This window comes from Rhamphochromis sp. 'chilingali' (assembly GCF_963969265.1).
Source record: "Rhamphochromis sp. 'chilingali' genome assembly, chromosome: 11".
Taxonomy (NCBI): Eukaryota; Metazoa; Chordata; class Actinopteri; order Cichliformes; family Cichlidae; genus Rhamphochromis; species Rhamphochromis sp. 'chilingali'.
Window position 1 is genome coordinate 20248582 of NC_137938.1, and position 27336 is coordinate 20275917.

General features: G+C 38.1%; 1 protein-coding gene across 2 annotated transcripts; it reads right to left on the reverse strand.

Moving 5' to 3' along the window:
• Positions 1–13406: 13406 nt before the first annotated feature.
• On the reverse strand, positions 13407–26020 carry pde11al (phosphodiesterase 11a, like). Of its 2 annotated transcripts, XM_080896118.1 has the most exons (20): positions 24988–26020; positions 24074–24232; positions 22936–23025; positions 22596–22736; positions 22381–22445; positions 22094–22226; positions 21870–21945; positions 21717–21784; positions 21517–21609; positions 19464–19514; positions 19135–19281; positions 18945–19052; positions 18510–18619; positions 18339–18429; positions 17438–17538; positions 17128–17205; positions 16970–17033; positions 16009–16083; positions 15851–15934; positions 13407–15759 (listed from the first exon to the last, which is right to left on the reverse strand). In XM_080896118.1, the coding sequence occupies exons 1-20, from the start codon at positions 25759–25761 to the stop codon at positions 15514–15516; spliced, it is 2754 nt and encodes a 917-aa protein (XP_080752244.1). In that variant the 5' UTR covers positions 25762–26020; the 3' UTR covers positions 13407–15513. The 2 variants fall into 2 exon arrangements, with proteins under 2 accessions (XP_080752244.1, XP_080752245.1); XM_080896119.1 differs by lacking the exon at positions 24074–24232.
• Between the last annotated feature and the right edge of the window lie 1316 nt (positions 26021–27336).

The window sequence follows — 27336 nt, forward strand, 5'->3', positions numbered from 1 at the left end:
GAGTATAGTAGAAATGCAACATGCTCAAAACCTCCTCTTGTTTTTTAAGAAATGGCTACTTCTGGACACTGACATTGCTTATGATCTCTACTACAGTCTTCGTTGTATTTCTCTAAACATGGGTGAAGGTCTCAAACTCACCACAAAACCTTTAAGTTTTGTTCTTTTATTAACGAGTAAGTCAAGTTCTCTGACACTGGAAATCATTTATATCAAATGATATTTGATATAAATCTATAGTGTGTTAATAATATTATAATATCAGACTGAATCTCTAAAATACATTATTTTTGTCTGGGAATAACTGGCTGCTAGCCTATAAGCATGCTGATTTCAAGAAGAAGAGGTTTTATAATCTACTTTGCAAAAATAAGAGCTTTTTTTAGGGATCCTGGGGGAAAATGGTAAACTATATTCAAACTATAACTATATTCAAAATCAAAAATGTACATAATCAGCATTAGACAGAATAAACATGCAGCGTATCAGTGTCAAAAGTCACTCAGTGTTGAAATATAAGTTTAAATATGTAAGTTTACATACATTTGTGAATGTCTTGGTAATTTTAGGGCTTTTAACAATTTCTTAGAATTTAAAATGAATCTTTGAAAAACAAGAATTAGAGTGAACAAAGTTTGAATTTATTTGGATTTTTATCCACACAGAGTTGAAATTATACATGAACTCACTTAAATCTTTTAGTAATGAGACCCAAACTGATATTACAGAGGAAATTGGTTATATTCAAGAACAATCCAGGAACCACAAAGGCTCAAGTTTATGATGAATGGGAAACTGCCAGAACACCAGCATCAATGTCCACAGCCTGCAATTACTGTAATATTTATGCTAATGATGAGTGTATGCAAACTTCTGACCACAACTGACCACAACTGTAAATATAATAGCAAAATACTGTTGGAAATCACTGGACATCCTGTCGCCCCTGTCTGTTTGCTACTGGTTTTAACACTTAAAGGTCTGACTTTTACAACAATCATTAAATTGCCTCCATTTCTAGAACAATACTCTATACTCTGCTCCTAAATTATGTCTACACCAGCACACACATCCTTACTCCTCTTCCACTGGCAGGTAGTTACCTTCATAAAATATGTATCAGAGTAGTCTCCTTCATGTTCACAAATTGTTGCAACTCAGTTGCTCTCAGGCTCCATAAATGCTTTACAATACTCGTACATCATAATCGACACCTGTGCGCTCAGCAGATTTTAGCAATACGATGAACTATTCTAACACGTGATAACTCACACAGTGAAACAATGTAGTGAAGTGCTGAGAGTAAAACTGTTCTGCTTGCAGAAATGTCATATCTGGTGATCACTAAAACTTATTTAAGCAGTTACTGTTCAAACTGAGGAATGGAATTTTCAAATTTCAGGATTATGATTTTTAGAGAGTTGGCTTTAAAATTTGTATTTATTTATTTATTCTTTCAGATGGGGGCTTCTGTATAGGATTACATTTTGGGTTAGGATCATGACTTCTTGCAGTCTCAGCTGGCTGGCAACTGCAGTTCATGAAACAAAGTCAGTTCCCATAGACACCCATGTTATAAAAAGTGCTGTTTACAACCTGATGCAAAAGAATATTTTGGACCTTGCGGATACTTTTCATAACAACTGCAGGATTCTCTTTTAAATAAGTCAAAAGTTAAGAGCCTGTCTGCTTTGATTAACAGTTGTGCTTACAGGGAGTTGTAATAGACTGATGTCTCATAGGCCTTGTAGTTGCTAATTTAGTCACACAGGCCTAGACACTCGTCAGCGATCCACTTACAACCACCAGTTCCTAGGGAAAAATGTGAACTGCTCAACTGATTGGCAAGCGGTTGCTGGCTGTTGCTTGGTGATTTTGGACACAAAGAATTTCATGGTCCAATGCCAAAATCCTCTGTGGTTGGTTTTACTACCGCTTGGTGAGTAATTATGAAATTATGAAAAGTGCAACACAAACAAATGCCTATAAAGTACAATTTTTGGCTTTTGAAAAATGTTGGTTGCAGTGGTAATACACAACTTTTACTTTGAAACCAAACATCTTTCTAGTTTGTGTCACACCTTTTTAAATTTCACAACAATCAGCATGTAGTTGATGAGTGTCTGCAGACAATGCAGTGTCTTCTTTGCACTCAGCCAAAGCAATAACAAGGAGCTGCTGCACCCTTGTTGCGACCAGTTACACCTAGCAACTCCAGCAACAACTTGTACAACTTGTAGGGGGAAAGGCACCTTTCCTAGCAACTGGAGGTTGCCAGGGAGTCCCTGACTGGTCTCTAAGCCTACCTCACTGATGCCTTGTGCTACTGAACTGGACCTCTTCTCCATTATTGTGGGGTTAATACCTTCTGGAGCATTTTAAAAGAAATTTCTTAAAAATTGTCTGTTATTTAGCACCAATTAGCAGACATGTATGTGTCTCCCTTGAATCTGTTTGGTTTATGCCACATGCTAATCAAGCTAGCTAGGGCTAGATGGTAAACCTGTTGTACAAATATAGTAACTTTTCAGAAAGAAAAATAATATTCCTGTGGCCAAATCACTAAGACTTCAAAAGGAAAGCATCAAAGGGAATATATCCATACATATATCCACCTTTTGCATACAGTCTATTGTTTTAACATATCACACTCCAAAGGTCATGCCCAGGCTGGCCAATCCATTTTAAGGGTAGAGTGCTTTCAGTGTCATCTGCGAAATGTTATCCTCATGTCTAACTATTAAAATATCTTGTCCCTTTCATGCCAGCAGGGTTTTGATCCCACCTTTAATCACTGACCATTATGAAGCCATGGTGCTAATGTGGTCAGATTGATAGCTTATACTCAACCCAATCTTAACTTGTAAACTTTTGCCTTAATATTTAGTATACAGCCAAATGAGTAGTGTCTATTTTCTAATTATTGGAAGCTAAAAGTTTTCCTTTAGTCATTTGCAGTTCAAGGGGGAAAACCAAGATGTGTAACATTTGTCCGACATATGCACTACATAAGTCTGAGTTCATTAAAATCACAGCCTCCACTCTTTGTAAGCAAGACAGCTTTATACTTGCCCTGAAATAGTTCCTAGTGTGAAAATTTGTTTCCATAGCTTCCTTTCCGCAAGTTGGTATGGAGTGCTGAAAAACCACGAGCACTCCCTTGGTTTGAACCGCTGCCTGGGCCTGACAAAACATGAATGTGATTTACATTGTCCCTCCTCCAAAATGTCATTTTCAATTTGAATCCTATCAAGGGCTAATCTGGAAACTGTTACTCAGTGTGTCTTGAATATAAATTGTTTGCAGCTGAGAGTCAAAAGTGGACCGGTGGTAGCGGAGGGGAGGGGGCAATACAGCAAAGTCTCTCCTGTGAAATGCCATGTTTAGGCTGATGCACAGGAAACAAGCTCTTACCAGCCAGGAAATGAAGTGGCAAGCACAGGCCGGCTTGTATTTCCCCTCCTGCTTTCAGATGGGCCTCGTTAGTGTGGAGACATCAGGGCTCCAGCTTTTTGTTCACATAGAGCTGCAGCGTTTTAAAGATGTTAAGTGTTTGTGATGGCTGACTGGTATGTTGCTACGAGGTCTTGAGTTTCTCAGACCTCCAGAACCACTCCCCAGCTGCCCCCATCCCCCATCCCCTGCCTCTACCCTCCCTCTGTCTTTATGGTTGAGATGAGTGATGTGAAAGAGCTGAAACACACTTATGTGTAAGCAAAAGATAAAATCTCTGTGCGATACGCTGTAACAGTGAAATTTGTGGCTGTACTAAAGCTTGTGCTGTTGTTTCTCTTTTCCCATGCCATAATAAATAACAAAAAGGATTTGTGCGTTCCACTTTAGATGAGTATTGATAAAATACTCATTAATAAAATCAATGACAAAACACATCTGTTCTTTAGACTCTCTCCCTGCTCACTTGAAATACTCCAATACTGGCTGACTTGCATGAACAGCCTAAAAACCAAAATTGTCATCCACACATTTTCTAAAGATGAAAACTGGTGTTACACTGAAACAGACAAAGTATGTTTTGTGTTTCATGTTCACTCAAAGGGATGGATAAGCCTCACATCTGCCAGTGTTTTTCTACAAGTTCAGGCTGAACCTGTAGACTTTAAGAATCTGAAACGCTGACGTCAGATCAAACCAAACAGAAGCAATTAGACAGAGAATGGTCCCTTCATCTGAAAATGAAGAATCACATCAAAACATGTCAGGTTAAAAATCACATGTGTGATACAAAACTTGTGAATTCTCTTAGCTCTCTTAAAAAAAATAATCAATCAACTCTGGAGAATTAAGTCAGGACATTTTCCAACCTTAATCTTGACACAGAGCACACAGCAGCTTCACATGGAGTCAGACTACTGGAAACAGCGGTTTTAGAGACAGCGCAGGATGGGCAGAGTGCACTGGAGACGCGAGACCTCCCCGCTCTCCATGAATCCACTGGACAGTTAAATGCACTGTTCTCACATGGGTGCAATCTGACATCACGCAGACATTTTTTTTTTTTTTACGAGGTAACCGAGTTTAAAAACTGTTTAATGTCTGATTACACTGGAACACTTGCACGTCTGGCGGGTGAGGTTCAAGGCTGCAGTGCACGTATGAAAGCAGCTTGGGTAAAAGTTAAACACTGTAGGTAATTTTTTGATCAGCTCTGGTCTTTTGTTTTTCAATTCACACAGAATTCCGATTATTAGCTATACTATGGTATCAACGCCAGGATGTTCAGGAGTAGCCAACCTTTTAGTACCATTTTAGTTGGAGGCAGGATGACAGGTGACCGAGGCTCACGTAGAAACAGATTTCCTGTTTGCATTCACATGTTCCAAGGTCAGAGCTGGCTTCATGCCCACACAAACCCGCCGCTGCTTCTCTAAAAGGACCACCTAAGTGTGAAGGCCTGTCACGACGGTGGTGAGTAGTGATTCATAGCCTGGACCTCAGGGCTAAGCTGAAGTCAGTATAAACAATTATAGCTGAGAGGGATGTATGCTGAGTGTGTTTGTGCGTCAGAGAGTGGTGAAAAGAGAGAAAAGAGAAATACTGCTTTCTGACTGAGCTGGGACTCAGTGTACACATTTGCCTGGATTATACCTTCTTCTCAAAGGGAAACAGCGATGATTCACTGTTCGGAGAGTCTAAGCTGCTCTCTTTGGCACTCACGTATGAACGGTCATAGAACACATAATGATCATGGTGCGTTAAAGGGCTGCAGTTAATGTCATAGAGCCTAAACACTGCAGTAGCATTGTGACTACCAGACACACAACAGACTTTTTCCTTAGAATTTCCACCTTTTAAACAGCCTCTGAGTTTTCTGTACATACAGTCAGTTACATAAAGGTAGCGAGGGAAAAACAAACATCTCTCTGGCCTTGTAGAATAATAAAACGATTGCCTGTAGGAGTACGAACAGAAGTAACTCCCTGTGTTATGAGGTTATTCAAGTTTGAACAGTATATTGATGGCCAAGGCCTGTGTTTATACATAATGTTGTTCACAAGACTAGCGGAAAGTTTAGAGGTGAATAAAATTGTCTTACCTCAGATACAGCTCACACCTGTAGACACATGAGGCACTTCTTTGCTGGTAGTGATGTTGAGTGTGGATATACATGTGATTGAGCGTTTATTACCCAAGTGTCATACAGACCACCTGGACTTATTTTGTAACTGTCACCGTAAGATTAGAAAACAATTCTTATATTTCTGGAACCATTTGAATTTTCTCTCCCTGTGAATGCTTTGTGCTACCATGGCTTTTTCTATCTGAAAACATTTGCATTTCACCTCAAGCACAAACGGTAACAAAGTTGCAGTCATTTAAAGAGCGCTTGTAAAATGGGCCATGAGCCTCGTGGCAAAATTAACTACATTTTTTAATAGCGTTCTGGTTTAAACGAAATTCACATTCGTATATACACTTTCATTTACAGATTTACACATAAACTATAAATAATTTTGGGACATGAAAGCAAATTAACGCTGTTTCCATATTATCATGTGGATTTTAGTATCTGAAGGCAGGTGTCTGACGTGGGGTTCAAAACCAAAGCTGACTTTCTTTGTTCTTTCTCATGAATATGGAGTATTTCTTCTTATTTTTCTTTGACCTGTGAACACATAGACACACTACTGGACTATTGCATTGAGCTAATTAGAATTTTGTGGTCTAAGAACACGGTCAATGAGAGACCACAAAACACATTTTCTGCCAAAACTCAATAATAACAAAATGATGTACTGATGATGTTTTATATGTGAAAGAACAAAGGTCAACAGAGACATCATATATTTCACAAAAAGGCTTTTCTTCCCATAATTTACTCTGTAACTCAGGAACAGAAGGGGAGTATTACATTATGTTTCACATTTGTTTGGATAACAAATTATTGGTTGTTATATTTCTGGTGCTTTTAATTGACATTGAATTCATTTAAAGTCTTAATTACACATAAAATATCAATCTGGATTGTTGTATATCAGCTGTCACGTGATTTGTTGATGGAGCCACACAGTAGCATGAGAAGCTCAGCTTTCTTCTCCAGCACTGGTAACTACTTATCACAGGCAGACGTTGCATCACTTTTGCACTCCTCGTCTTATGGTTGTTTCCATCTGCCTGGAAAGAGGTTAGAAGTTGACTGGCAGAGGTCCTGTTCTTTAAGAGTTAGTGGCTCACTGCAAGGGGCTTGTTTCTATCAGGGGTGAAACAGCCGCCCGTCCATCATCCTGACAGAGCTGACAGCCATTCAGCCAAACCAGAGGAGTTTCTGCCAACAATCAAAGGGCTTTTCATTGAAGGAATTCAGTTCTGGTCTGTCATCAGGGAGGGGCGTTCCCAGCTGTCAGCAGGCCAGGGGGACACTCTGGTTCCTCCTCTGCTTTCTTTTTTCCTCTCTGGTCAGATCCATGGATTGGTCAAGAGCACACGCTCCACCCTCTCTGTCTCTCTCTCTCTCTGCCCTTGAAAGTCAGTGTGCCATCTTCTTTATTTATGCAAGCAATTCAGCTCAGCTGTGTTGTGTGACATTGCACAGCTGTCTGCATTGTGGCAGTTTACTTGTACGCTTTCATTATTTTTGATTTCTCATTATACCACATGTATTTTTTAGTAACTACTCTCTCCAAGTACCCTGCAGAAATGTTACTTTTCTTATTCACCACTTGAGGGAAGCAAAACCAAGGAAAACGCAAGGAAGTGCCACTGTTATCTGTAGTATTCAGATACCTGACACATTAATCCTGACTATAATAATGCAGTTATATACATTTTTAACTTGATTTTAGGATATTTCCCACCAAGCATGAAACAACCTATTTTCATCTTGCTCAGATGACTTTTTTTCACATTTTCTTTTTTTTTTTTACGTTATGTTGCTTCTTCATCGGGTTGGATGAATGAAAACACCATTTTTTGGGCTGAAGCTATTAGTTATCTTTATTGTCATTGATTGTGACAGTTATTTTTAATAAATATTTAACTTTGCGGTATTTCAAACCCCATGAATATTGTAAAACTTAACAGTGGCTGTTTTCAAAAACTAAAGAAATTAAAAAATCATCACATGCTGATATCAGCAGTGATGATTTCTGTTTGATGCACAATTAATGCATGTTTGCTGAATAATACACAGTTGATTGACTGATAGATTACAATGGAGAAACATAACACCCTGACTTTAACACCATTCAATGTTCTTTAGTATGTTTATAGTGTGTAGCTAAACTGTGGTTTATAGTATTTCTATCTTAATATAATATAGTGTATATAGTACTTGTGTAATCTTTGCACTATATTTTCTTACCACATATTCTTTATTTTTCATGTGCATGTTTAAATGTTTCCATTTGCACCATTTTTTTTTAATGTTTTGCATGTCAGGAGGTGCTAAAATAATTTCATTGTTTTGCTACCCTAGTTTGCAATGACAATAAAGCCACTCAATAAACCAATTAATAATAATTTGTAATCAAATCATTTGACAAATTTGACACACATGCACTAAATATCAACAAGCTGCTGTAACATTTATGTCTTTACTTGCGGCACAGTTTCAGAGTAGGGTACTCTCTGATGCTTCATTACATAACCAGTGAGCTGCCTGCGTGAATCAATTATTTATCTGCATGTTGTAACACTGAGGATACTTTGATTGTGACAGACACCAGCCAGACAAGGCAGATCAGTAAATGGCAGAAAAAGAAAAAAAACCCCCACCAATCTCCACTGGATATGTGGCTGTGCAATGTGACTGCAGAGGGAAAGAACCTTCAGATAAAACATGTTTCTCCACCTAGACAGAAAGACAGCGAGGATGCTTGAGTTTAAAAACAGCCCTTGGCAGTAGAGGAACCAGCACAAAATTATTTGTCTGCAGGTCTTTCCACATGGGATTTGTAATGAAGTGGTCAGAGAAGTACAGGCAAAAGAAGGAAGATATGTATTTCTCTTTGTGCTTCATGCCTCTGTCCTTTTTTATTTAACTCTCATTAAGGCAGGTAATACTGACAAAGTGGTTAAATAGGTGCAGTGCATCTTGATTTTCCTACCAGGATAATCAGCCATGACCATCTGTTCTGTAAAACATATCTGATAGCCTATAATGAAATGATTACATGCTGTAAAGGTTCAAAGCTTATTTATTTCTTTATTTTTTAAGATAGCTGAGACTTTCTCTCTGCATTCAGAGATGAAAAAACTGGCCTATTCATGTCCACAGTACAACACAAGGTAAAAACTCACCATGCTTCATTGTGAGACTGTGTCCTTCACTTCCTTTGTATATTTTCTCCTAAGTCACAGCTCTGCAAAACACTATCTGAGCTGAAGTAATAGTATATTAGTCTCCTGTCACTAAAGTTATCATTAAAATTCTTTGCTAGTTTCTTTTGAAAGCTACAATAGCCACACTTCAGCGTCTTAATGCGCACGCACAAACATAAATTTTGATCTATAATGGGTCCTCGTCTAACCAATGAAAAATCATTTATTCAGCCACCATATTTAGAGAATTTCATATATGCCGTCTGTTGGCAGATGGCGTAAATTGAATAGAATACCAGACATTTTCATATGTGTAAACAGTGCACAAGTATTTTACTAAAAGCAAGAATAATTTTGCAAATATGGCGGTGAAAAGCTTTACAACAACTACTAAATGGACCTTAAATTATGTTTTCATCCACACTTTATAATTCTATTTTTAGTGATATGAGCTATTCTGACTTCCAAGCAGATTCTTAAAGTCGCCATGGAATAATGGGGAAGTAAATACACTAGCTTCTTCTTTGTTGATTTACTTTTATACAGAAACTGTGCAATAGTCTTGAGTCACTGCTCATTTCTTTATCTTTTGCTTCCTGACTTTTTTGCAATATTTAAAGTGGTCAAGGAATGTTTCTTTGTTGAATCAGTGTTGGGTCTACATTTAAAAGACCACTTAGCAAATAAACATGTTTGAATTGTATCTTTAGACAATTTATTACTAACAGCCTGTCACAAAAACTCATGATTTGTTCTCATTTATTTAAATGAATCCATGAATAATTCCAAAGATAACACAGTTACAAACATAAAATAGTATTTCTGCACCAATAAGGTGAAAATCAATGGCAACAGGTCTTAGGATCAAATCATCATCTGTGGAGGCTCTGTCATGTTTTGGGGCTGCATTTCAGCCAGTGGTGTTGGCGATCTTGTCAAAATCGATGGACTCATAAATGCAGAAAATTACCATCAGATGTCGATCCACCATGGAGTACCATCTGAAAGCATCTGATTAGCCACAGCTTCATTTTTCAGCCACATAATGACCTCAAACCCATGACCAATGCAGTTAAAGCATGGATAGAACACACAGTGGAAACACTATCAGTTATGGAGCCAGAAACTGTTTTTTGCACTATATCGTGCATTTCCATAAATGTTTTTGCACGTTTCAATAAATCACTGCACCTATTTTCCATTTTCCTAGAAAAATATATGGAAATGAGGAGTGGCTCAAGGTATGTACTGTAGTACTCTAAGTACAGTAAATGTAAACAAATAGTGTTTTACAGTCACTGAAGTGTTTTAATTTTTTCTCCCCCAAAGTTTCTTGTTTGCTGTGTTCAGACTTGATGTGGTGTTGAATGTGTGATTATTGAAGCCATCACACTGATGCATGCCCAACAAGTGCCGTCTGCTTTAAAATTCATAATAGAGTTCCGGCATTGTATCATAAAAAAGATTTGCACATAATCAAAGAAATAATCATGAGGCGAACACAGCTATTTCTAGTACACCACCATTAGTAAGAGTGTGTATTAATATTTATAGTCTGCTTCACACTATTACATTTGCATGGCAATCTAGTTTCTAAAAATGGATAAAGGACATTTCCTCTAGATTTACAAAGCAGCAGTTGGAGCGATCTCATTACTGTGATAATGTTTACACACACTGTTTAAAACCTTCACTGTAACTCATTCTCAGAGGTTATTTCTTATTATGTGTTTTTATTTTTTGAGCTCTGGTTCATAAAAAATGACTCAGAATATAAACTAGGCATATAAATATCTTAAAGGTTATTAAACATTACACGCGTCTCTTCGGGGTGTTTGTTTTCCACACAGACATTTATGCACTGCATCTTTTTGTCAGCGTGTACCTATAGTACAGTATGTCAGACAGGATATGAGTTAGAGATGCTGCTTCTGTATGTGAGGGAGACAAAAAAAAAAAAAAAAAACCAAGCACAGCGAAGAGGAAGCGAGAGCAGCAGAGAGATCAAAGACTGTGCTGGAGCCAGACTCTGTATCAAAAATGAGGTTGGAAGGCTCTCTCTCCTGTCTTCATCCAGTTCTCCCTGATCACGGACCCTGAGGAGAATAAACTCAATCCATGTTAAATTATAGATTAAGGCCCGGGTCTGGCTATGGCTTGGCAGCTGGCGGCTACGCATCAAGCTGTACTGGGTTTTATACATTACTTCTGCTTCTACTGTTGCCTCACCTATTAAAATCAACATCAAACACTCTCCACAGACCAATAAGAGGATTTAACAGAGGCTGTATGAATATGTAAAGAATCTCTATACAATGTTTCAGCTTCTGTTTTGAGGCTTTGCGGATGATTCAACCTTTATCGTTACTTTTCGGTGTTTTTCTCATTGGCAGTCTTTCATGTCACTTTGCTCTTTTACCTGAGACGATTTTGAAAGTGCAAGTTCGTCTTTTCTTATGTGCTGTCAAATATAAAAAGGTAAAAAGAGATATTGTTGCTCTCCATGTTGTTCTTCAGTATTCCAAAGAGACAGGGAAATCTCAAAGCCACTGCATATCATAAATACAGATGCTGTCTATTTCAGTCACATAAACTCTATTAATATCCATACGCACAAGAAAATCAAACAAAAACACTTTACTCTACTTTTTATGAAAGACATAAGAAATAAATGCAACTTGAAATTAGAAGCATTAATTTCCAAGTTTAATGACATTCAGGTAGCAGATGTGGACAGATGTTGTTTTGTTATCTGTGATGCTGCAGATATGCACAAGCAACGTGTTTGGGGTTTTATCAACAGTGAGAGAAGCCACACCTACAGTCATGTGAAAAACAATGTGTTAACAGGCCTGTATGGAGCCATGTGAAAAACTACATCCATGCTGATTTTCCATAAAAAATTAAGAGCGTATATAGCAGAAAACTGTTTCTTATCAAATGCAAAAACGGAAGTTTGGCAGTTTGCTGGTCTGGACAAATTAGATGTGTGTTAACACAATCTTCACAACACAAGGAATGGACGTCACAGAAAATTCACCATGAAGTCAGACTGTGCAGTGCTGCGAGAAACTGCAAAAAACCTCAGGGTCTACAGACCTCAGTTAGCGTCTGAAATGTTAAATTCCTAACAATTCAATACTCAGAGAACGAGTCCATCAGCCTGTTATGTTATGTTATTGTGATTCCATAGGATGTCTTATTGAAAAAATAAAACTAGTGTTGTAAAGCTTTCCCCATGCCCTTTCATTTGATATGTTACTCAATATTGTTTCTTAAAAAAAATTTCAAGGTTAACATTGTTACTGGACGCTAACAGCGACTGTCATGGTCAAATGCTTAGCCAACCTAGGTACTTAGCTCCCCCATGGCCTGGTATACTGATGTAAAGTTTGAAGATGATCCAAACCCAAATTGTGAGTTTTTACTTCAAGTTATTGCTGCTAAAACTGTTCCTACAGGCTAATGAATCATGGGGACTGCATGTTTAATTGATTCATAATCTTCCAGATCTCAGCTGCCTCAATGTGCTTCAGTGAAAGAGTGCATCAGCGTCATCCTTGGCCACATATGAAAGCACAGTGCATTGTCACATTAGGCATATTGTGTATATCATTTACAGTGGAGAATGTACTTGATGGATTATCATATTTATTCATGTATTTTATTTTATTTTTTTTGCCAATAGCCTTACAACAGTAACAATACATTCACATCATGGTGCTACTTCCTCCTTCTGAATGTCAGTAAACTTCACAATTGTCAGACGGTCTGATATAAAGAAGCAGCTACTGTAATTTTAAACAATAGCTATGACATAACTCTGGTTACATAAACACCAAACAAACAGTTTTCATGCCACAGAGTTTTATTCACAAAACCAGATGGAGACACATTTAAAACTTGCCTCTCCTTTTTGTCTGAAGTGAAACGCCGTCCTGTCTTCTCTAAGAATTTATTTTAGGGAATAATTATAAATATAGAGCCTGGTGTATGAAAAATAATGAATGTATCATTTTGGTACAGTTTGTGATCTAAAATAGAAATCTGTATCTGTTCTCGACAACAGTAGTGCAGTAGCAACATTTCGTATTTCCGTTGTAATACTTTCATGCAAAACAAATCTCATTGGGCAGTCGAAGGCATCGAGATAATGTCCAGCGTCAATATTAAATATGATGCATGCAGTTTCAACACAATCACCATGCATCGGCAAATAAATGAAAGCATAGTGTAAAGTGCCATGAAAGAGTATTTGCCCTATTCCTGATTTCTTAGTTTTAGTATTCCTCAGACTTAAATGTTTCAAACCATCAAACAAATTTCAATATTATAAAATTAGGAAAAGATAACCAGAGTAAATACAAAATGCAGTTTAAAAATAATGATTTCATTTACTAAAAGCCATCCGTACCGACCCAGCCGTATTTGAAAAATTAATTGGCTCCTAAGCAAAGTAGCTGTTTGTGCCACCCTTGGCAGCAGGACTTGAAATTAAGCATTTGTGATAGCTAGCAATGAGTCTTTCACATTGCTATTAAGGAATTCTGGCCCACTCTTCTTTGCAGAATAGTTTTTATTCAGACAGATTGTAGAGTTAGGATGCATGAAGAAAGCATCTCAATTGGATTTCAATTTTTTTTTTTTTTTTTTTGGAGCCATTGGACTTGCTGGCGTGTTTTGGGTCACTGTCCTGCATTGTCTTTAGAGCACAAACTGATGGCTGGACATTCTCCTCCAGGGTTTACCAGAAGAATTCATGGTTCAGTCGGTTACAGCAAGTCGTCCAGGTCCTGAAGCAGAAAGCACCTCCGGACCATCACACTACCACCACCATGTTTGACTGTTGGCATGATGTGTTCTTTTCCTGAAATGATGGTTAGTTTTATGTCAGGTGTAATGGGACTCAAACCTTTTAAAAAAGTTCAACTTTTGCTTCATCAGTCCACAGAGTTTTGACAAATGTGAGCTCAGCTATGTCCTCTTCCTGGTCAGCAGTGGTTTTCTCCTTGGAGTTCTCCCATGGATGTCATTTTTGTTTAGTTTCTTTCTTATTGTTGAATAATGAACTCTGACCTGAAGTGAAGCAAGTGAGGCAAGTGAGGCCTGCGGTTCTTTAGATGCAGTTCTGGGTTCTTTGGAGTAATTTTGTTAGGAAGGTTCACCACTGTTCCAAGTTTTCTCAATTTGTGGATAGTGCTGTCCTTACCGCTGTGGTTCACTGGAGTCCTAAAGCTTTAGAAATGGCTTTGTAACCCTTTCCAGACTGACAGATATCAGTGACTTTGTTTCTCAGCTGTTGCTTTTTGAGGACTTTTAACCTACTTCACTTTGTCAAATAGGTTCCATTTAAGTGATTCCTTGATTCAACAGGTCTGGTAATCAGTTCTGGGTTTAGCTCATGAAACTGGACTCAGCTTTTTTCTTTTATATGAAAACGCGGTTAATCAAATTATTTTCATGATTTTCATTATTTTCAATGAGGCAGGCCATGACTTCACATAGATTAGGTTTGGCTAGCTTTTTTCCTTAATAAATGAAGTCATCATTTATCATTTCTTTGATTATCTGAAACATGTAAGTGTGACAAAAATACACAAAGCTTAGAAATCAGTAAGGGGGAAAATACTTTTCATGGCACCGTATATACTGTATGTACACAATCTGCTTTATGAAACTTCCAGTTGGATATTTTTCCATATTTTATATGTACAACACCGAAATCTTGTAAAGGCCATAGTACGGGCACTGAGGAGTCTTCTTTTTTAGCGAGAGTAAGACAAACTCATCCCACTGTGTGTAGTTTAAAGACAGTAAACAATAAAATTAGTAGCATACAGTTGGGGCACATGTAAAGAGAAAGTAGATCTAACACTGAACTGAACACATGGACATGGACTTATAGGCATTCATGTATTTTTCTCAATCAAGTGAGCATTCATTAAACATTTTATGAGACTGGAAATTAAACTATCCCGCTGCAATAAATAATTTTAAGACCCATTAAATAACTACCTAACCATGATATAACACAGACTCACACACACAGAGAGACACGTGCATACAACAAGCCAGCAGACTTTAAATTTTAACCCTGACCTCTTGTTTGAGTCTTTGACGCATATCTGCCTGTTTTCCCCCAGAAAATACACGTGTTGCACACAACAAGCGGCTGGCCAAACAGTTCAATTAACCCACAAACACTGAAAATTACACCATATAGCCAAAGACTTGCAACTGAGGTACCACAGCCTTATCCAGAACACAATCATGCTCCAGTAAACATTCATAATGGCAATTTATATGATTTGTCACAGTGATTCTTTTTTTGTTTTGTAAAGGCATTCCAATAGTTTTGGGATTTCTAACACAGTTCCCATTAAAAATATTATAATATTAAGAGACCTTCTTTGGTTTCTTATTCATCCTTCATTCTTATTCAATTCTCATTCATCCCATGACAAGCTCTCAGTTACATCTGAGAGCTGAGGGAGGTCTGAGGGAGTCTGACCAGTAGGGATAAAGCTCAGTCCTGAGTTTAACGTAGTGCTTGGGACACCTAGCAGATGAAAGCTGCTTTTCATTTACCAATAGTGGGTAGTGCATTTCTCATCAAATCAGAGGACATTTGAATGTTTTCAACTTAATGCAAAGCTTGCCAAACACTTAGCTTATTTTACTTCTTTCCTGCAGATGCTATGTTTCCATCTCCTTGTTTTCTCTGCATCTTTGATCCTAACTGCACTTTGACCCAAACACTGAGTTTTCGACTGGCTTCGCAGTTTCTCTAGACTCTAGGTTTTCATTGTTTTCTCCATCTTCTTCACCTGACTCAGTGTTCTGACCTGATTCTGTACTCTGATTAGACACCGAAGCTCTGCGTGTCTGCTGATAGGATGAGCAGAGATCCTGCCATTTCTTTCGATTGGCATCGATGCCATCCATCATTGGCTGTAACTTTCTGTTGAGTTTCAGCAGTGCCTGGAGAGAAAGAATGATATTAATAGTTTAATTACTATTACCTTTTCATAAGACCTAAATGCTTAACTTAAATCATAAAGGGTTGTCTGACCTGGTAAAGAGGTTTACAGATCCCATCAATCCATTCAAGCTGTAAGGCAGGTAGTTCATCTTTGCGATTGCGGTCAAAGATTGCCTAGAGAGAGATCTAGTTATATTAAGAAAATTGTGGAAAATTGTGTGACTGACTTTTAAAGCTTCCTTACTTACTGCTGGGATTAACTTAAGCTCTGACCTCTCCCTATCACCTTGCTCGAAGAATTCACTTGTAACCAGCTCTGCAACCTGTGCAGATCGAGGGAAACAAATTAGTTAACTCTAAAAATGATGTACCAGTTTGCTGTTAATAATGGCTTAAACGTACTTTGTTATTTTGTCCTTATTTTAATTTAAATTAAATGAGAAGAACAATTATCTTTCTATTAGTATGGTACTATTATGGGTCATGCTAACGCATCACATGCATTATTTTAGAAAAAAAAAAACACATGCACAGGACTGTAAACTAAGCTTTGGAAATATAATTTGGTTGTGTATAAAAAAAAAATCAAATGAGTGTTTGTGTCCAAGTAAAATTAAGTAAATGGATTAGTGAGCTAATTTAATTTAATGAGAAAGCTCTAGGAAACATGCATCCTTGACCTAGATAGAACAACTGTATGGGTCAAGGATGCAAAAAAAAACTTTTTAAATGGCCTTTAGGAAGTGCCCTTATGCTCTTTTTGGAAAAGTCCCAAAGAAACTGAAGCGATGTTTGTGGCACTACCTTAGATGGATTTTTTAATCTAATCTATCCTCCAGTGTCCTGTACCTGTAACATATTCATGACATGGATATATTATAAGAATCCTCTTAATATAGCCATGGCTCAGGGCCACTAGGAAGCAAGTGCATATTCCGGAGTGTATGGAAAAGACCTTCTTTGGTTGTATTCCAATTATGTACTTCTTAGCATATATTGGGGGAAAAAAGAAGATGTATCACAATAAGGATTATTATAAATGCAGCTTCTAACAATATCACAATGCCCTGGTGTATAAGGTCATGTACACAACCTAGCATCCTTTCCGGCCATTCGGACCCATACATAGCAAGAGCAGCTGCGTTAATAATTACTATCAGTGATTAAAACATTAGCAGCCTGGATGAAGGGATAGTGAAAGGCTCAAACCTGTTTGGATATCTTCCAGGGACGAGTGACTGCACCCAGATCGCATGCTGTCATCAACATAGACCTGTTGATGACATTAAAGCTTATTTCCATCTCTTTTTTTTAAATTCAGTTATAGTTTGTGTTATTTTGATTTATTTGTATATAAATGTAGAAACCTGAGAACTTCTCTGTGTCCTTCATCAGTCCAGCTGAACTCTCCAGACAGAACATATTCAAAAAACTTGGTTCTGCGCCTTGCAATTAAAAGAGATAATCAAGGACAGAAAAAAAAGTTGAAGCACAATTTGTCCCCCTCCCCATCTTGGTAACCACCCAAGTGGAAGAGCTTTGTAATGACAAAAAAATGTGAAAATTATTGTTCAGAATATGGTAATACATCCAATAATTTATAATGATGTATGTAAGTTTACAAGTCACAAACTATTTTGGCCTTGAATGCCGTGAGGAAAAAAAAGCAACACTTACTCAAAGTGCAAAGTAAGGTCTGTGGAGAGAATAGCCTGCTTCAATAGTTGCATCATGTTGCTGTACTCTTTAGAGCTTAGGTTTGCAAAGATATTGTGACCCTGTGAAATAAAAACACAATAGCATGCAATACAGTGGGTACACACGCAAAAGCAGACGAGGATGAGTAATAGTGGCTAAAATGTCTCCTTAAATCCAATGCACCGGTAAAGTCATTGCTCACTGTCAAAAGAAGCTCCCTTTAGAAATGTTAATTAGCAGCGTGTTTGGACTTTCTCTGTCCGCTGCTAAAAGAAATCGATAAAAAAACACGGATCCCAATGATCAAACTGATTTTCACCTGAGACAAAGCAGCCTCTCGACTTTACTCGAACTCTTTAAACAGTGGCTTTCTGTTAGCCTAATGGTCTCAGTCCAACACTTTTAAATTGAATGAAGTCTGTGCATTTGTGTTTTCTGTTATTTTGAATGTGTTTTCTTGCTGAGCTGATGTTTAGTTTAATCTAAAGGGACAGAAATTGCCGACTAGCCTCAGGCCATAGCATGTATTACTGATCCACAATTGAGCTGATTAAATAACATTTCAAAAATACACCAATGTCTGTCCTTGATTTTTTTTTTTGACTCTGGTATTTTCGTTTCATATTCAAACCGCTATCTATAAGAAAATAAAGAAAAAAATATTAATTTATCTATCTAACTGACACCATATGACGTTATTTATTCAAATTAATCATCAAGATTTCATTAAGGATTAAGTAAATATTATTTTCTTTTATCAGTTGGAAGTTACAGAACCTTGAACAAGGAAAGCAAACTATTAAGATAAAAAAAAGAAACCTCTGCAAAAACATAAGAATTACATGGAATTTATCAAAAAATAGAAAAATATTAGCCTGACCTCACTTTGCAGGATCATGACTGCATGGTTGAAGTGATGATGCTCCAGGGTGGCTGATGTCCCGTAAAGCAGGGCCAGAGCAGAACCTGTCCTGCAGGAACAACAGAGTAGTTACACTTCTCTGCATTAACAAGACACCAGTTCCAAAATCCACAGGCCTCTGTGGCGTACTTAGCTTGAAATGCATTGTTGGTGCCTCTGTGGTCTAAGTCATGGCACAAACAGCCAACCATCAGTGCCAATATCTCTGCATCTGACAGGACATCCTGGAAACTTGCTGTCTACACAATGCAAAGCAGATGGCCACATTCTTACTGAGTAATTTTAAATCTATTCTGTTTCATTTATTTTAACTAAATATTTAATGTACTTTTATAGGATATTTTGCATCAGTTAGGATAGGATAGGACATAGAAGCAACCCTAAGCAATAAGAGACCAAATCCACCACCATATGACTTCTTAGAAATACCTTGGATATACCTCTTAGAAATTTTTATATAGTTTATTCCATAGATCTATCTATTTGTGGGCATGCAAAACAACTTTACATCATTGCTTCTGTAAGATATACATCTGACTTTTTTTGCTCTATGTTAAAATTTACCGTGATCATAACGAACATGCACTGCGACACATTGAAAGCATGCCTCCAGTTATGGTATGCCACAGTTCGATAGTTCTTCCTCACAGTCAGAAGCCAGCGGCACAAAACCTACAGACAGATATACAGAAGGTATGATCATGTTTATGTATGGATGGATAAACATATTACAGGGCACATTTCATGGCCTTACCTCATAGTCAATTTTAAACTTTTGGACAACACCAAGTTCCAGAAACATCCTGAGAGAAGCCGTGATCATGGCGTCGTTGTCCAATGAAAAGTCGTTGAAGTGAAACTCATCAATGCCTAACTCACTGCTCAGGGGGATCTTGGCAGCCTTAGGGGGAGAGGACAGTGCTGTCAGTCACAGAGTGCCACTGAAGGATGACAGCATAGGCAAACAGCCTTCCGGTTTACGTTGCACCTTTATCTACTGACACATTTCACTATTTTCCTGATGTTGGTATAGTGCCTTTATGCATTATATAATGTTTTTATTTGATTAGTTCTGAGGATTACCTTCAGTCTGTCAACTTCCACCTTGGAGCAGGTAGCGTGATAGGACAACATCTGAAAAACAGAAAATAATGCAAAACACTGATGTATTAAAAAAAAAAAAAACTGTCCCAGATAGTGAGGTGATGTCATGAGGGGATGGCCTAAATAACATAAGACTAGCTCTCTAATGTACACTCACTGCTAAAAAAGATAATTAATATTTACCAAGAGTGTTGATGTTTTTTATCTGTATTCACCGTCCTATGTAATCAGATCAAAGTAAATATGTATCTGCTTTTAAAGCCAATTTGTTGCTATATTTTGGCGTCTCTAATCACAAAAAAATCCATCAGGTGATGAAAGAAACATCAAAGATTGTGTGACAGAAATACAGCTGTGTTTGTTGTCCTTGATGAAAACTGAGCAGACCTGCACGTGTATTTATCATTAATAATTTAAAAGCAACTAAAATATTTATGGTAAAGAAGAGGAATCATGTTTTCTGAGGATAATGTGACTGCTCAGGTTAGATACTGGGCACTGGAACAGAACGCAGACTGAGACACCAATGAATGTAAAGAGCCTCTGCTAAGATTAGCAGTAACAGTGGTGACACAGCATTTTTCTGGAATCGATAATTTCTCATACAGGTAGTTTGAATTCATTTTACCGTGTGTCCTAAAATATGTTTTTATTTCAGAGTAGTGTCACTGAAAATTATTATTTTTTCCCGTATATACCACATATTTCTAATACTGCTCCCAAATTGCTTAGTAATTTGTAATATCTTACAGTTTTGGAATTGTAAGATTTAGCATTAAGTTTATTGAAGTTTGCTTTTTTCCCACAATAAATATAGACCCATTTATGAATAAGAGTTGATTGGATTATTGCTACAGCTTATATTGTTATTGATACCATTGACCATAGTATTTTACTGCAGAGATCAGAACACACTGAAAGTATTAAAGGAATCCAGCTCTGCAATATCTGATAGATTCCAATTTGTGTGTGTAAATGGAGAGTTACACATAAAAGTTAGTCATGGAGCTCCACAGCGTTGCATGCTGGTATCAATACTTTTAATATTTTACATGCTTCCCTTAGGCTGTATATTTAGAAGACATTACAGATATTTCCATTGCTATGCAGATGACACTCAGCTTTATTTACTCATTCACACTGTCCTGAATCTCTAAAATTAGCAATATTCTGTTTCAAAGTGATGCTGAAAAGCTACTTCATGCACTTATCTAATACTATTACTCTTGTAATTCATTATTTTCAGGGCACTCTAAAAGCTCCCTGAAAAACCTTCAGTTGATCCAAAACAAGAGTACCGACAGGGACCAGAAAGAGAGATCATATATCCCCCATATTAGTTTCTCTTCACTGGCTCACTGTTAAATTTAGAATAGAATTAAAAATAAATTTCCTTACATACAAAGTAATCAGGTAAATGTAAATAGAAGGTAGTAGTAAATATACATCAAATTACAGTACCATATTTTCCTAACAGCTCACCTTTCTATCAGGCTGCTGGCCTACTTTTTATTTGTAGAGTTTCTAAAAGTAGAATGGTAGGCAGAACCTTCAGCTTTCAGGCTCCCTTTTTCCTTCGTACTCTTATAAAATGCTTCCTTATTTAGGGTTGTGTGATTGATGGGGTTTTCTTTCTAATTTTGTTGGGTCTTTACTCTTACTTTGATGCAACTATAGTTGTGAACTTGCACTATATAAATAAAATTGATTTGAATTGATATCAGATTATACTACCCATTTGATAGACTGGTAACTTGTGTAAACCACCACTCTCCTGTGTCAACTAGAAAGGCTTCAGCTCCTCTGCAACCCTAGTTAGAGAACTGGTTAAGAAAATGGATGGATGGATTACATGGAATCATCAAAACATAAAAGAAAACATAAAGTAAAGCGCTGTACAAATACAGACCATTTACCATAAAAGAAAACTGGCACATGACAAAAAAAAAGAAATTATTGTATAGAAAAAGATACATAAATATCTTCTATCCTCCAGAGAGACATAGAGTGATGGATAGAAGAACAGGCTTACATCCAGTGCTACAGACTGTTTAGCCCATGTCTTCTTAACTTGATTGTACATCATTGTGTTGTTGATTCCAAGGCCACAGAATATCACAAATGCCTGCACACAAACAACAGGCCAGAGGAAAAATATGAAACATGAAAAGAACCTGCGGATCTACAGTGTCACAGTGCAGACCAAACAGAAGGTTGCTAGTGTAGCTTAACCTCAAATAGCCTCTGATCTGCATCATCGAAGGTCTTCCTGTCCAGGCGGTTCAGAATTTGTGCAACCCCTGTGGAAAATATACATAAATCATGACTATAACATGAGGACTCGTTTCCAGTGAAACAAAACTGATTATTTTCTGGTTCACTTACCAATTATCTGATGAGTTCGATTCCAGATAGGAACACATAACACTGATCTGATATGAAACCCTGAAGCTTGATCTGCCTGCAAAGAGAGAAGCCATTTTTTACTTTTTTTGGGGGGGGGGAACTGATATTCTTGCAGTGATAACAACGGTGCAAATGACTCATATTATCTGACTGTTTTTTAAATAAAAGCCTCAGATCTGATAAATACACTACACTGTGTATACCTCAGCATCAAAGCGTGGGTCCTGGCACACATCACTGATGTTAACAGGCAGTCCTGTTGAAGCCACCAGCTCAGCAATACTGTTATTGATTAGCCAGTCAGAACAGGATAACTTCTCCATGCTGATGTGGGCACTATTACAAAGAGGAAGCAACAGTCAAACATTAATATACAGAAACACTGACTACAAATTTTATCACAGTGAAATGCAAGTCTTCTTTTAATGTTAATCATATTTGTGTTTATTGTAATTCTGCAGTAGTGATCTATGAGCAAAATCTCCTTAACCTGATGTCACGGTCCACATTGCACAAAGGAGACATGAGTTCAAATGTCTTTGAGAACTTCACAACCTATGAGAAAAATCATATATCACTGCAATCAGAAATAAAGTCATTCAGCAAATTAAAAAAAAAAAAGGTTATAATGACTTTGGTTTAGTTATACACTGAAAATCAAGCAGCAGATGAATCTGTGAGGAAATGGGAAAAGAAAGGTCTCACAGGTGAGTCAATGTCCTCCAGAAGAAGCACAGAGCAACGTTCACACTGCAGCAGAGTCAGCGCTCGCTGCATGATCTTCCTGACAATCTTTTCCAGGTCGGTCTGTTCCTCAAACAGGTCATTGACCACCTCCAGCAAAGCCTGTAGCAGCAACAATAAACACCGTAACTTCATTTGTTCATTACACAAACATATTTCCACATTCCTGATAGAATATCACGCTGCTGAAGTTAATGTAAGCCTAACTTGTGAAAGGCAAGCATACAGCATGTTAATGTGTTTTGGAGTGATTATTGTGTTCAGTTATGTTTTTGTAAAAGCACAGTTTAAAACTTCTCACCCTGCTCCTTTCATACTCCTTGCGAGACTCTGAAAACAACTTAGCATTGGAAATCGATATTCCACAGAATGGTAGATACATCTGCAGCACCTGAATGAAAACACAAAAAAGTGGAGAAAGGCATGCACAATGTCTGCATGACATAAAGCCAAATAAGAGAACCAGAAAGAGTAAATGCGCATACAAAGATCATGATGGAGTCAGCTGCTTCTCAGTGCAAATTTCTCTCAAATAGATTTGCTGTTAATGAAGTACTGATTCAGAGAAAGAGACTTAGTAAGACATCAAAGGCCTTAAAATGTCTGGACAAGCTGCCGGATGAAGCTTTTTCTCCTCCCTATTTTTACAGTCTTTGTTGCTGAAAAATAGTTTCTGAGGTTGCTCTGCCAAAGTTATATTTAGTGCTTTGTTTTATATACACTTGAAAAAGAAGCTTAAATCTCTCACAGCTTCTTTGAAGTTGAGCGTTAGAGCATACTATACGGATTCACAATGTATTTATTTCCACAAGTTTTTTCTGCCACCTTGTGGATGAATTTGTCAGTGCAACTGGTCTGCACGCAGAAGCAAACTTGTGATTTTTACAAACTGCAAATATCAGCATTGATGCAGTTTTTTGTTTTTGTTTTGTTTTTACCAAACCCTCCAATCTCCAGGATGTACGAAATATTATTGTCTCGTCAGCAAACTCTGAGAATTAAATTGTACTCATAAGCAGCGGAGCCGTAAATGAAGCTATAACACACATATATTCTAGTAAGCCCATTTCAACTGGAACAGGGAGCAACTGAAAGTAACACTTTTCTTACTGTGTGTATGCACAGGCGAACGTATTTAATGCTCCACGCTTGAGTAAAAGCTTGACCTCTTCTCTTCCATTTTCTTGTGTTTTGATTCCAAGGGAACACTTTACCCCTCTCCGCAGCCATTAAGATGCAAATTACAAACAATATTTCCAGTTGCATGGCAAGTGTTAGTGTTGGGTGGTGGGGTAGACGATGCACCAGTTAAATTTAACTCCCTCGTTAAATGCCCTTAATGGCGCGATAAGTAATATTGAAGAAGATGAATATGAATGTGAAGCCCGCTGGTACGACAGGCGAATGATTTTCTTCTCTTCAGCATAACAGAGCCTCACCTTCTCGTCATCCTCAGTAAATGGGGTGCCGATTGGATTTTTGTTAATAGCTTGTACAACACCTATGACTTCTCCATCACTGTTGCAGATGGCCATACAGAGGATGGACTGAGTCTTGTACCCGGTCAGCTTGTCAATCTCATCACTGAAGCGGTGATCCTGGAATTGTGGTTATATAAACATACAGGCTATTACATATTTATTGACTGGAGTCCACATTAAAAAACACACACACACATCCCAGCTCTACATTCCTTCACCATATGCGCGTTTGTCTCGTAAAGCCTATGATAAAGCATCCGCAGCGTTTAGGTCTGACTCTTGGGCTTGTAAATTTGAGTCTCTGTTGATTGAAACTGTTTTTACTATAAGCAGAGAGACTCTTGTACCCCTCACTGGCACGTACCTATGCTGCTGGAGTAGTAGATCGCATGTTTCCTTAGTTTCCCAAGCAGCCCAGGGCGATGATATAATGATGTGGTGCTCAAGTCTAGCATATAATACCAGATTTAGTTTGTGGGGGGGGGGAAATATAGTGATTGGTTTTCCTTTTCTTTGACTATTGTATTTTTTGTATCCAAAAGAACCTGCATTTGGTATTCGGAACGACGTGCGCAGTTGAAGTTCTGAGGAGTGGGATAGTTTTGCCAACACCTGAATACCTCTGCTGGCAAAAACCAAAACAAAAAAGTCCCATTACTTTGAAAAAGACACACATTTGTGGATGCTTTTAACTTGGGAATGCAGCTGAAGGTGGACCTGAAACCTGATGTGTATTGCAGAAATTTTTCTTTTACTACTACAAAACTCGGGTCCAATACCCGACATCATCATGTACTGATATCCGCCAGCTTAAATGGACGCACATAAATTAAGAATACAAATTCTATTGATCATAACGGTGTACACTTTACCTCATATGCGTTTGAGATGTTTACAGTCTCCCCGTGCTCTGCCACATATCCAATGATACCTTTCCCCCATGGCACTTGCACTTCATTGGAGTTAAGAGTGCTAGATGATGGTCTGACTGTAGTGCCTGAATGCACATCAAAGAACTTGGAAACCAGAGTCCTCTTGTGAGGGGGTCCTTCAACGAGGAAAAGCGAACACCTGTCTGCATCCACAAGAATGCAGACATTGATCAGGATTTTATAACTCAGATTTGTTAAGTCCAACTCGTTGGAGATATCTTTCACGAGCTCTAAGAAAAACTCCCTCTCGTTGGTTTCTTTAAGTCTGTATTTATAGTCAATGGCGCTGGATGCGTACTGAGGCACATTGACCCTGGACTCCAGCAGGGCGCTCAGGATGTGCGCGGTAGTGGGAGGCAGTGAACTGGCTTTACGCAGGAGCGCACGGCGCCTCATGCTGGACTGGGACTCGTGTTCGCTCAAACTCACGTGCTCGTCGTATGTCCAGTGTGCAGTGGTGGCTTTGGACCGAGCAAAGTTCCGTCGCAGCTCCATGTGGGACGATCTGCGCCGGAGTCCGTCAGCACTGGTCGGCCACAGTGGGTCCATGGCAGCGCCCCGCTTCTCCTCGACAGAGGACACTTTCGACGGCTGATGCTCCTTCAACCACCTGCTAACCTGGTCACATTTGGCTTTCCGAACGAGATACTCCTCGAACAGATCCGGGTGGCAATCCAAAAACGCCTCTATATCCGAGAAGTCAAACGCTGTCATAGTGAAAGCAGCTGTGAAGACCAAATGAGATTCTTAAATGTAACAGAGCAGGAGTTAGATGGGAGTGAGGGAGTGAGGCAGCTACATTCGAGCTTCACAGAGAAGTGATGAGCTCAAAACATTTTTATATGCATTCCTAGTATGACCCAGTATAGTTCCCCTTGTTCTCCCCCAAAATACAGGCAGCAGAAGTGGTCAAATAAATTCACTTTTCACAAGAGACGAGCTACAGCTGTCCGTCAAACGAGAGCTTGAGCTGTTTCTCTGGGGATTTCTGTGGAATAGTATGCAGAGGTGTGGAAAAACACAGCGCCTATTCTCCCCAGCAATAAAAAACAGAAAAAAGAAAAGACAACTGCAGGGCAGTGTCTTTAGTGCCTCTCTTTATTCTGTACCACCAGAGACACTCAGCTCACCATAAAGTCAGTGATGTTTCAGTTACATTTACAGGAAAAACGCTGTTTTTAATGTACATTTAAATAATGAAGCTGTTTGAACAGATGGCCAAAGTAAACATGCACATTGTATTTTAAATGTGATGGATGGATGGATGGATGGATGGATGGATGGATGGATAGATAGATAGATAGATAGATAGATAGATAGATAGATAGATAGATAGATAGATAGATAGATAGATAGATAGATAGATAGATAGATAGATAGATAGATAGATAGATAGATAGATAGATAGATAGATAGATAGATAGATAGATAGATAGATAGATAGATAGATAGATAGATAGATAGATAGATAGATAGATAGATAGATAGAGCTCTGACTTGCTTTATGAACAGCTCTGAATAACTCAAGGGCACTTGCCTCCCAGCTAACAGAATGTGACTGAATAGTTGGAGAATGAAATGAAAACATTTAAATAAAATCTGTTAATTTACCACATTTTTTCCCCAAGCAACTCTATGCAAATGAGGAAAAAATGGTGTAATTTTATTTAAAACTATTTTCATTGTACTGACAAATGCACCTATGTTACCTTGGAGTCTCACGCACACACACACACACATGCACACAAGCCCACACACTGTGCTCTGTGATTGTGAAATGTGTGTGTGTGTGTGTGTGTGTGTGTGTGTGTGTGTGTGTGTGTGTGTGTGTGTGTGTGTGTGTGTGTGTGTGTGTGTGTGTGTGTGTGTGTGTTTCCTGAAACATGAAATTAAAGAAAAATTCTCCCGAGCTGTGAGCTTTGAAGTGTGAGTTCACAGGTTCATCTTTTTTTCTTTCATCCTTAGCTCACATGAAAGAAACATCATGGATGTCTTCATAAGTCCTTTCAGAAAGCTTATAGTCCGCCAACAAGACAAGGACGGATTTGTAACTGGGCACTGAAGACGAGTGCAAGAGTCAGTGTGTGTGTGTCTGTCTTTCAACCATCAACACATTCTCTTTTTTCAGCAGTTAGAAAGTAACATTTTTATTTATTTAGTTTTGTCGTTTTGCCTCTGTACACCACTAAATCTGATTTTAAGTCATTATCCATTTCCCACCGTGAAGTGTTGTTTGAGCAGGGAATATAGCCCTGTGCACTTCTCATTTAATCAGCAGCCACATCATCA